Source organism: Otolemur garnettii, unplaced genomic scaffold (assembly GCF_000181295.1).
Source record: "Otolemur garnettii isolate 467f Iridium unplaced genomic scaffold, OtoGar3 scaffold00056, whole genome shotgun sequence".
In the NCBI taxonomy this organism is placed as follows: domain Eukaryota; kingdom Metazoa; phylum Chordata; class Mammalia; order Primates; family Galagidae; genus Otolemur; species Otolemur garnettii.
This window is the reverse complement of record NW_003852451.1, coordinates 2,688,816-2,701,080: the sequence shown is the minus strand read 5'-3', so window position 1 is coordinate 2,701,080 and position 12,265 is coordinate 2,688,816. Positions and strand designations below refer to the sequence as shown.

At 42.8% G+C, this 12,265-nt stretch overlaps 1 protein-coding gene across 1 annotated transcript in view; it reads right to left on the bottom strand.

Moving 5' to 3' along the window:
* Positions 1–10,436: 10,436 nt before the first annotated feature.
* Positions 10,437–12,265, bottom strand: part of MPC1 (mitochondrial pyruvate carrier 1) — a 20,138-nt gene continuing 18,309 nt past the window's right edge. Inside the window, exons 3-4 of the mRNA XM_023514638.1 lie at positions 11,480–11,660; positions 10,437–10,999 (exon numbers count right to left, since the gene is read on the bottom strand). Of these exons, the coding sequence (XP_023370406.1) occupies positions 10,975–10,999; positions 11,480–11,660 (206 nt within the window). The 3' untranslated portion in view covers positions 10,437–10,974. The remainder of the gene's footprint in view (positions 11,000–11,479; positions 11,661–12,265) is intronic.

The window sequence follows — 12,265 nt, the reverse complement described above, 5'->3', positions numbered from 1 at the left end:
GCTTCCCCGCGCCGGGCGCCGAAGCAGCGCCAGGCCGGCCCCCGCCGGGAAGCAGGGCAGGTCGGCTCTGCGAAGCCGGCGGCGTCTGCGGTGCCGCAGGTGCGCGCTGGCTGCTGACCCGGCCCACGTAGGACTGGCTCGTCAGCCCCTCTCTGCAGGTAGCTCTCGTACACACTGCGCGGGCCGCCCAGCGAGTGTTTGCTGCTCTCAGGCCGGTGCTGGGGGAACGAACGCTGGCAGGTGGGGAAGTGGCACCTTTTCCTCTGTCATTCTCCACCGTACTTAAGAAAGGCGATTAAAAAGTAGAGCTGCCTGTCCCGAATGGGCTCCCGAGAATCTTGGATGTACCACTCCGAGGTCATTAAGCGGTAGGTTTTGGTCTTCCGTTTGCTTTTAGGTTTGGAGAGATAGTAATAAAAGTATCTTATTATTTTGTTTTACTACTTCAGCTCCTCTGTTTCTTCCCTAAAATCTATTAAAATTTGGACCCCAAAGACTCTCATTGTCCCATTGCCTTTAGTAGAGATTTTATTTAATGTCAGCTAGATTAAAAAATATTTATAAGACACCCCCCCCCCCAAAGCAGGTCATATACTTCCTCTGATAAGACAGTTCAGCATCTCCATTTTAGGGAGAAATTGTTAATATTTAGTCTGTTCATAATGCCGTGCGACATTTTATCCTTTCATCCTTTACTTTAAAAGTTGAAAAAATAGATGATACAATCTGTAAAATAATAAACTTATATGCTTTTATTTAATAACCCATAAGTACATCTATAAATGTTTCCAGATTTCCTTTTCAAGTATAGTAATTTTAGTTTTCCATATGGAACGAGGTAAACCAAACTGACACCTCAGTAATGGAAAAAATGCTTTCCAAGGATAAATGAGATTGAACCATGTGAAATTGCCAGTGTTCAACTAAAATAGCAGAACAGAAAAAGGGCCGTTTTTGATGGTTCATCCTGTACTTGAGTACAGGCAGTCCCCAAATTACAAACATCCAACTTGCACTTACGAACAGACACTATTCCAAGTAGTAGGTAAATGTCCTGTTCCAACTTACATACAAATTCAACTTAGGAACAAACCTACATAACCCATCTCATTTGTAACCTGAGGACTGCCAAGTATAAGATATTTTATTTTTAGGAAATAATATTGATGGTTTAAGGATGCAGTCTGGGCTTTTTTACTTATTGTACCCTATGAGTCAAGATCAGTTTCCTGAAAAATAGCTTATTCAAGGCATAGCTGTATGGAAATAATGAAATGATTAAGAGTGTAGGCTCTCATCTTATGGCCTGGTGTGGAATCCTGCTTTACCATTCTGTGCTTGTGGAATTTGGAGCAAGTCAGCCCAATGTTCTGATCCATTTTCTCATATGTGAAAATAGTTCCTGCCTTGTAGGGCTGTTACGGGGATTAAATGAAATAATATTACAATCTCAGTATTCATAGGTTCCATATTTGCAAATGCACTAACTGATAGAATGTACCTGTTACCCCAAAGTCAACAGTTGTGGACATTGACAGAGTGGGGAAAGATTGAAGTTGTCCAAATCACACATTCTCAGCTGAGGTTCAACAAGGTGACACTCTGACTCCATGGTATAAAGAATAATTTGAATTAGATCAGACAGCATTTGGAAGGGGCTTTCCCTGTATCTACATAAAACCAAACTGACCTGTTGAAAAGATCAAAGTGGGGAGGGGCACCCTTTCTTTCCCCTAAATGCTAGAAGATGTGCCTCAAATTATTTAAAACACAATACCTGCCTCTCAGGTTAATTTATAAGTCAGACTGTTTCCTCCACCCATTCATCCTCCCTGTCAACCACCTGCTGTACTCTCCACCTCCCTTCTAAAAGGCATCTCTGAAGGTATTTGACCATCTTTGAGAGGCTGTGTAATCACTCTTGTGGTTCCCTCCATATGCATGATATTTGGAAATAAACATTTCTCTTGTTAATCTGCCTCAATTGTGAATTGATCTTTCAGCCAAAAGGCTAAGTTTTCCCTCACCCATGCACATGACCTTAAGTCCTGTTAATATTTTGTAACTTACAGTCACAAAGAACCAGATTTGTCAGTCTTAAGATCTCTGTGCACATTAATGTTGATCAGTTGTTATATCCTAACTTCAAAAGGGAGGGGGGTATATAATAAGGTGTGTCAGACCTCCTTTCCTTCTGTGGCCAGGGAGTCGTTTTTAAGGGTTTTTTTTTTCTTTTCTTTCTTTTTTTTTTTTTCAGTTTTTGGCTGGGGCTGGGTTTGAACCCGCCACTTCCAGCATATGGGGCTGGTGCCCTACTCCTTTGAGCTACAGGCACCTCCATAAGGGTTTTTTTTTTTTTTTTGGTCTTCTTGGCCAAGAGTGGGTCCATTAAATTGGCCGAGGAGCTTAGGATTTTATTTTAGTTTACCACCTGTGTCCTCCAACACTCATATATTAAAGTGCTGACCCCCTCTGGTATTAGGAAATGGGGTTTGGGGGAGGTGATTAGGTCATGAAAGTGATACCTTCATGAGTGGGATTAGTGCCCTTAATAAAAAAGGCCTCAGAGAGCTTTCTAGATCTTTCTTCCATGTGAAGAGACAGTGAGAAGACAGCAAAACAGGAAGCAGCCCTCACCAGACACCAGATCTGCTGGCAACCTGGGGCTTCCTAGGCTCTAGAACTAAGAGAAATGAACGTTGTGTAAGCCACTTAATCGTGACATTTGTTATAGCAGCCCAAACATACTGAGATAATCCATCTCCATCTTAAATCTATCTTTAAATGCTTGCAGAACTCTGGGTGCTGATAATAGTCTCTGGGCTTGGCCGAATGCAGTGGCTCACGCCTGTAATCCCAACATTCTGGGAGGTCAGGGTAGGTGGACTGCCTGAGCTCACAGGTTCGAGACCAGCCTGAGCCAGAGCAAGACCTCATCTCTAAAGTGGCCAGGTGATGTGGCCGGCGCCTGTAGTCCCAACTACTTGGGAGGCTGAGGCAAGAGAATAACTTGAGCCCCAGAGTCTGAGGTTGATGTGAGCTATGATGCCTCAGCACTCTACCAAGGGTAACAAAGTAAGACTGTGTCTCAAAAAAAAAAAAAAAAGTCTTTGGGTCTCCAAAAGGCAGGAAGCAGATCCTGTGGCCTCCCGAGAGGATACTGCACTGCACCATTTCCACACATCACCTCCTCTGATTTCCCACCAGGAGTTGTGGACATGACCAGGAGTAAGTCATGTTACTTGTCTGAGGTTGGTTAGAGTCCTTAATTGCAAATCACAGAATCTTCTCTGACCAGTTTAAGAAGAAAAGGAATTTACTAAAATATATGAAGTCACTCACAAAATCATGTTGTGTTGCAGAATAGGAGCCAGTTTCGAGACTTTGCTTATAGGACCACACCCAGACAGTGGTGTGACCTGAGAGAGGAGAAAGCTGCGGTCACTGCCGCCACCCCCGCCGGATTAAAATTCGGGCTGCTGCTGCCAGAACTGACCGCCGCTTGATTACAAAAGCTACATGCAGACAAACAAATGAGATGTTCTGCAGAGCCTGCTTCCTTGGGATGCTTCCAGACTAGAGTGTTATTTGTATGTGTCCGACTGGCCAAGTTTGGGCCACTGCTCTGCTTTCTAGCTGTAAGGGAGGTGCATATGCATTGGGAGACAGGCTGATAAAAAGGAAGTTCAGGAACTTCCTAAAATAATATGTACAGATCATTTAAATTATTGTGGGCTATGATTATGAAAAATATTCACTACAAAACTCCCAAGGAGTCTGATGGAGGAGACAAGCAAACATTTTTTGTATTGCCTGAGGGCTGATGAGAGATTGGCCCACAGTGTGTCTAATTGGGCTTGGCACCTGTAGCTCAGCGGCTGGGGTGCAGCCACATACACTGGAGCTGGCGGGTTTGGATCCAGCCCGTTTGGGAGACTGAGGTAGGAGAATCGCTTGGGCCCAGGAGCTTGAGGTTGTTGTGAGCTGTGACACCAGGGCACTCCACCCAGGGCAACATAGTGAGACTGTCTTTCCAAAAAAAAAAAAATGTGTCTAGTCTAAGGCAGTTAATATCAATTTGGGAAAAAAATGCACATTTCTATGAAGGTTTGTTTATTCTCCTCTCTGAAAAATATTCCTTTTAAATTGTAAATAACATTTGTAGAGTTTTCCCTCATATGTTCAAAATTTTTTCAGACTACTTTAAAACATTTGAAGTTTGCCTTGATACTAAGACGGTATCTTGTTGATCTAGAGCAGCGGTTCTCAACCTGTGGGTTGTGACCCACAGGAACTGTATTAAAGGACTGCGGCATTAGGAAGTTTGAGAACCACTGATCTAGAGAGATTTCATAGTATTTTTCTAGAAAAAGCAGCTGCCTAAGATGCATTCCCCATACCCCAATTGACTAATATACCATAATTATTTTTAAAGAGTCACTCTATGCTCTAAGTAGCAACTTTTTTGAAAACTATAATAAAAAATTATGACATTAACATTCTTAATTAGAAGGGCTTTTAGAAGGAAGTGTAAATGTGGATGAAGCAAAACTTTAAAACTGAGATCTGCTCATCCATCTATTGTGAGGTCATAGCTCACAGCAACCTCAGACTCCTGGACTCAAGCGATTCGCTGGCCTCAGCTTCCCAAGTAGCCGGGACTACAGGCACCCACCACAAGGCCCAGCTATTTTTAGAGACAGGGTCTCACTCTTGCTCAGGCTGGTCTCTAACCCTTGAGCTCAGGCCATCCACCCACCTAGGCCTGCCAGAGTGCTAGGTTTACAGGTGTGAGATTTTGTCTATTAAATAAGAAGTGTATTAGACCTGGGGAGAGCGAGGGCTGCCCAAGTGACTGGGCCATGCTGCTGGACTCCTTTCTCAGAGGAGAGCGCTGCCCTGTAGTCTTGCTTCATCTCTCTTGGCCAGAATTGAAAAGACATGAAGAAACTCAGCCCTGCACATGTTAGCCTCCAGCTGGGTCCGTGATCACTCTCACAGCAACTTTGGCAAAACCGATCCTTCAGTGCTGGTGTTGCTGTCTCAAACAGCACATTTGGCCACGCACAACTCCTAGTTTTCTTGTTACTTGTTTTTAAGCAGATAACTGTAGTCACTGAACGATCTGAGGTAGGTGAACTATCTGAAGGGTATTTCACTGTACTGGAAAATAGACAATAAAGTCTGCATTTTGACTTGTGAATGAAGAGAAGGTTCCAGGCAAAACCCAAAGAGCTGTGTTTACCTTGGTCACCTTTGCTCATCGTGTGGGATCTTAACATACCTTCTATTTCCTGAAAATCCCCCAAGAGGAAAATTAAATGCTGACTCATACAAGGTCAAGAGAATGTTGACTGGGGGAACTATTTGAATTTGTACAATTTAAGCGTTGGTGAGAAAATATGTAGCATGGTATATATTTTGGTAGGACACAATTATTTTTCTTTAAAGAGAAAAGTTGAAACTTGAAAAGGACACAAGATAAAACTTCCAGAAGATAATCTTTCAAGATAAGATTAAAAAGAAAAAATATTGAGGCTCTAATAGTACTAGAAATTAAATAGTAAGGGGTAGAATTGGTTTGTTTAGCCAGAACTCATTAGTAGACCGACTTAATGATGGGGAAGTGGGGCACTTACAGAGACTACATTACTCAGGTGCTTGGATCATCTCAAAGATCACTGGTAGACCTCTAGCCCTGCAAAACCTTCACACTGGAAATAAAAACAAACAATTGTACTAAACTCTACATTGGGTGAGTGCTTACCTTGCATGGAGTAAAAGATTGTTTCGTGTGAATTTAGAACACACATACTTTGAAAATGCATTCTAAGGAACAAAAAATAAATTTTGAACTTTTATTTAGTAGTTCATTGTGGCAATAATGGTGTTATTATGAAATTATTTTTCTTTATATTGTTGGATAAAGCAAACAAGTGTGAAGAGTTTGGGTTATTAGAAATAATGCTATTCAGTATAAGAGAAAAGACATTTAATTATAAAACCAAATTAAGTAGAAATTCTGTATTAGAACAGAAGTGGAAATATCAACATGAAATTATTAGAAAATGCTTTCTAGCATTGTCCACTGAAATGGCCAAGAAGCAGAATCCCTCTCGCAGTGTCGAGAGTGCCAAGAGCCTGCATGTCAGCCACACACACCAATTCTCATAAAGGAGCCAGAGCTCCTTGGAGAAACAACTCTGCATGTCGGGGCTGGCGAGGGACAGGGTAAGCAGAAATCCTTTCGTACCAGAAAACATGGGGGTGTTCAAAGATTCATGGAATCCTATCAAAAGGATACCTTTAAAGAGGCCTAGTGGCCAAAGGTGTGACTATTGGGCCAAAAAGAATAATCATAGTTGATAGAAATATTAAATCTATGAAAATGAGTCTATTAGGATGTTCAAAGCAGAAAAAATTAAAAGTGATTTGTTACAACTGATGTAGCTATTACACCAATTCCTTCAATAGGGTAGGGAAGGAAGGAAACGAACATTTACCTTGCCTTTTCACTAGGGCCCATGTTCACATGTAAGTGCATACATTTAATTAGTGGAGTCAACTCAACTTGAGGCAAGGCTGTCTAATAACTAGAAACAGAACCACCACTGAGCCATCCTAGCAGAATTACTAGTTTTGGTGCCATTGTAAGTAATTGGCTAAATAATGTCACATCTGCCTCAGGTGGATGGCTCTTCCAGATACTGATGGGACCAAGTGCTGCCCTTTGTCAGGAGTATGGACAGAGCAGCCATGGGCTGAGGATTGCTGAGTGCAGGCCTGGGGTAGGGCAGAGCGTGCCCTGGGATAAACTTGATGATGAAATTGTTGGGGAGTAGCTACACCTCGCCCAGCTCTTCTGTGTATCTGCCCGAAACAACACAACAGCAAAGCTCAGGGAGTCCTGTGTGACGGGCCTGGATTCCTGTTTCCACCCTCAGATCATGTCTCCCCACAGACCTCCGCAGCCTCTGCTCTCTCGACACTCCCCAGGGCCACAGTCAGAGGCAACTGGGTCTTTGCTGCTTGTGATGCAATCTCCACGTTCACTTCTGCCCAACCTTAAAGCACCAATGACTGTTTTTGAGGCTGTTGGATCTCTTCTCAGCAACATGATGCAATTTCAGAGTGTCCTCGGGAGCACTATCCACACAAACTAATCCAAGAAAACATCTTTGAGAGCCAAGGTAACAACATACAAAGACAAAGCAATTGAACCCAACTTGAGGCTCAGAGTGGCAGAACTACATGGAGTGAGGGAAGAACCAAGCCAGTTGCAGTCAGAGCAGAATTACAAAACTAAAGGCTGTTGATTTCTCAACCATTTCCTCACCTTGGCAGCTCAAGCTGTGCACGCAGCCTGTGGGCTCACTTCACGGTGCCAGGACTCACTGTCCAGGCTGCACATTTTAGCTGTGCAGGAAGTACTTTCCAATTGTCATGTTGGCCCCATGCATTTATTATAACCTAGGAAAGAAAAAGCTGCCTTTGTAGTTGAACCAACAGGGCACTTTAGTGTTGACGGTTGGTATCAACTTTGTCTTGAAGTTAGTCTCAATTCATTTGCATCTTTGAACTCTCTGTATTTATTGTTATTTGAAATGAAACATATTCTGGCTTGGCACCTGTAGCACAGTGGTTACAGCACCAGCCACATACACTGAGGGTGGCGAGTTCAAGCCCGGCCCGGGCCAGCTAAACAACAAATGACAACCTCAACAAAAAATAGCCGGCATTGTGGCTGGCACCTGTAGTCCCAGCTACTCGGGAGACTGAGACAAGGGTATGGCTTGAGCCCAAGAGTTTGAGGTTGCTGTGAGCTGTGACACCACAGCACTCTATCAAGGGTGACATAGTGAGACTGTCTCAAAAAAAGAAAAATATTCTGAGTCCTTGAGAATTATTTTTAGGAGAATATTAATATGGAAATTAAAATTTTTGAGTATTGGGGCTTTTAAAGTAATCAAGTTTTACATCAAACCAGTCCGTGAGTTTTTGCATTTTCACGTGTGGTTGTTCTTCAGTGCTGACTGTCCTGTGGCTAATATGAATATACCTGCATTGCAGCGCTTGGCCCCATTAGCACATACCAAACGCCAAGGTAACACCTGCTCTGACAGTATACTGATGAGACCAGATTTGATTTCTAGTCCTTAGGATTAAGCAGGATAATGCTTACTCTTAGTAGAGACCAAACATTTACCAAATACTGTAGTGATACAGTTCATCTGTCTCCAGAAGACTGAGCTCTGTGAATTTCCAAGATGAAAGAGCAGCAAGATGTGCCCAGGACCCAGGACTCAGCCTTGTCAGGAAGGCTTCTGCCCCAGAGTCCAGTGGGAAACGGAATTTAACTAACTGGTCAGTCTCTTGACAAGGCTCTCGCTTCTACAGTGAATCCCCAGTTGTTCTGAGTGTCCTTTCTGCTAACGTTAAACATGAGACATGATGAGCTTAAAGCAACCAAGAACCTTAAAGATCTTGTTCTGGAATATCCATGATTGGTCCCAGTGCTACACAAAATTAGGAATCCGCTTACCACTGTACAAACATCTCACACACTTTCCCCACTACTTCTAATGGTTCATTTTGCATCGTTGCCTTTGTCTTTGCAAGTACTCGGGGTGTTGTGTGAGGAGAGCCCACCGGTGAGCCAGGTGCGTGACCAGTCCACTTCGGCTGGGCCCAGACAGCAGCTGTGGCTCTCATAGGCTCCTCCTAAGAACACAGACTCTGCACGACTCCCAAATACACCTGCTTTGACTGCATCTGGTTTTTACGGCCTTGTTTCTCACCTGCATGAAGCTTTTGGCTTGCAGAAGTTGCCCTTCTGGCCTCTCTCCATATTTTCTTCTCAGGAGTATGAGAAAAGTTCACTGAACCAGTTTGCTGCCCTGATTGTTATCAGAGCCTTTCCTGCACTTACCTCCTGGAGTATCTGCTGCTGGACCCCAGCGCTCCTCCAGCTTCCAGCTTCCAGCTGGGCTGACCTACAGGATCACCTCTTTGAGACCTGGCAAATCTTTCTGCAGCGAGTGTGGAAAATCCCCTTGCTCCTTACTCAGTGCTCATGGCCTGCAGGATGGCAGTTTTTCCAAGATGACAAAAGGAAGAGAAAGATGCCAAACCAACAAAACCTGACAGTGGCTAACTCTGGAAGGAGTGAGGCTTCCAGCTGCTACAATCAGTATCTGTGACTCTGAATTTTATGCAGGCAGCATTGTTTGTATACTACATAAAGTAGAACAAGTAGGTTTAACTTAGACTAGTTCCTTTAACCTGACCTCAACTCCACCTTAGGTAGCTGTGAAGAATGAGCCTGAGGGAGTCCTGGTCTGGCAGGTCCCAGTTGGCAAGAAAAGAAGCCCCAGGGCGGGCACAGTGCCTCAAGTCTGCCAAGCACCAATTGTGTCACTGCTCTAACACCTGTTCCCTCTTCTATAAAGGTCCTGCCTGCTTCACAGGTTTTTGAGGATACGTGTGACAAAGCTTTGTCAAATGCATAGCACCTTACTTAAAAAGGAAACAAAAGTGACAGAATAGTGGCTCCTCAGAGGGACTGGGAGACAGAGAGGTGTCCTAAGGAGTCCTGACTTACCTGACCCCAGGCTTCCCTGCCAGCTGCTCTGCTGTCCTGTCTGCCACTGCAAGAGAATGGGAAACAGTGTTCGGGTTCAAGCTGGACTTCTGGTTTTTGTTTTTTTTTTTTTGAGACAGAGCCTTAAGCTGTCCCCCTGGGTAGAGTGCTGTGGCATCACAGCCCACAGCAACCTCCAACTTCTGGGCTCAAGTGAGTCTCCTGCCTCGGCCTCCCAAGTAGCTGGGACTATAGGCGCCCGCCACAACACCTGGCTATTTTCTGGTTGCAGCTGTCATTGTTGTTTGGTGGGCCGGGCTGGATTTGATCCTGCCACTGTAGGTGTATGTGGCTGGCGCCTTAGCCACTTGAGCCACAGGCGCCGAGCCCAAGCTGGACTTCTTGTAAACCATGACGTAACTGCATAACATGAACAGAAGTCTGGACTGTGTTCTGAGGCGACGTCCTGTCATGTGTCAGACTTCTCTGGGAACAGTTCTCCTACCTAAACTAAGGGCTTTATCCCTTCTCTACAAATCAGCTTCCTCCCGGACCTACTGCAGTGCTCCTGGCATGTCCCCAGAATGCAGGAATGCAGTCTCACTGTGGAAAACAGCGGGGTTCAGAGATCACCACAGAAATCACCTATGTCAACTCCTCATAGGCAGAAAAGGGACGCTCAGTGCCCATGTGCTAGGCCTGTAGACACAGTGACTGGGGGATGTTTCCAGCCTTCACCCTGACCAGCTTCCTGAAGAAGCTCCCCTTCCCGCCCGCATTGCCTCCTTCCATTTTAATTTTCAAGGCATTCCATTTCTCACCTATAATTGTCTTTTCAGATTCAGTCTGTAGTTTACTAGCAACTGTAGCAAGATATTTAATCATACTAATTTAACAAATATTTAAATCATTTATTGCCATTAAGTTACAGCATCTCAATATACACACTGCATGGAAATACACAGATAACATTTTTAAACACCAGGGATAAGAATTTAGGTTGTGGCCAGCTGTTGGTTGTCTTGCTGTCATTAATGAAAAAGTCCAGAGTTCTGAGAACTTAATTGCTAGTAGTTACAAATTTTGTTTTCTTCAGTTTTTCACTGAGTACATTTTAATAGATAATATACATGTTACTGCAGATAAAACCATCATCAGAAGTTACTAAATTAATTGCATATTTTGAGCTACTCTTTATGAAGAGAAGTAAAATATTCAGTAAGGCAGCAGAGAGTTAGTTTACAGACTCTCGGCTATCTCTATAAAAATAGTACGGTTAGTAAAAATAGCGTTCAGCGTTATTTTCCCTAGCAAGACTGTGATGATGGAATCTGTGACTCAGCAGCGTAGCTGGTGATGCTGTCCCTTTAAAAGCCAGTTCTTCATTTCCCTTGTTATGCAGATGCCTTTTTAGACATCCTGAAAATAAACACAAAGAAAAATACAATGAGAAATAAAAGGCTCTGGATAGCTTTAAAAAGGCCTTGCAGAACATATATTTCAACTTAGAATTTTATAAAAACAGTAATAGGGCTGAGCATCCCTTATCAGAAATGCTTAGGACCAGAAGTGTTTTGGATTTCAGATTTCTTCAGATTTAGGAATATTTGTATTATACTAGTTGAGCATCCCTAATCCCAAATCCAGAATGCTCCTACCAACATTTCCTTTGGGTGTCATGTTGGTCCGCAGAAAGTTTCAGACTTTGGAGCATTTTAGATCTCAGATCTGATTTGGGATGCTGTCAGCCGACTTCATGTGTTGTTAAGTTCAGTTTCCCCAGTTATAAAAACACATCTATACACACATTTCCAAGTTCCCTGGTATCCCTGAAGAGAGGATCATTTAGTTTCATTCTCCCCAATTCCTCAGAACAAAATTAAATTGGGATATGCTTACTCATATTTGATAAGCCGTCCTCCCTGGATGACCTGGGCTACTTCATTTGTTGCATGGCATGCGAACAGAAGCCAGTTTCGAGGCTGCACCTTGTAGGCAAATCTCATAAATATCAAAGAATAGCAACAGAGGGCTGCCGAAAATATTAAAGCAAAGAAAATTGACAACTTAAAACAGAAAACTTAAGAGTCAATGGGACCACAGAGATAAACAGTTTCATTATCTTTTTAAAAATTTTTTTAAATTTCAAAATAATAAACATTTTGTTACATGTATATCTCGTATAATGTGTAAGTTGAGGCTTTTAATGTGCCGAACACCAGTTTCATTATCTTAATCAAAAAAGAACCTCTTCTGCTAAAACTTTTCATGGGTGATACACAAATGGGAAGCTCATAAAATATTTTGCTGTTCTATTAGACATTTTTGTTATTTACTAAACATTTGGAGAACTATTTGTAAGTAAGAGTAGGCTGAAATTAGTTCTAGCCAACTTTTTCTGTCCCTGGAGTTGTTTATAATCCATTATCTCAAAAGAATTGCTGTTCCCTTAATAATAGTTTTATGTTCAAACATTATATCAAGGTTTTAAGTAAATTTCATTATATTTTCTCCAAATCTAGTTCACAAGATAAATATGTTAGGCTGGCTATCATAATGATTAAGACGACACATCCCTGATGGGATGGTAATGCCCCCTAGATAGGTATTTCTGACTGGGCTTGTTCTCTTACTTACATGGAGAGGTAACACCCTTCAATGCCATCATATTCTTTTTTTTTTTTT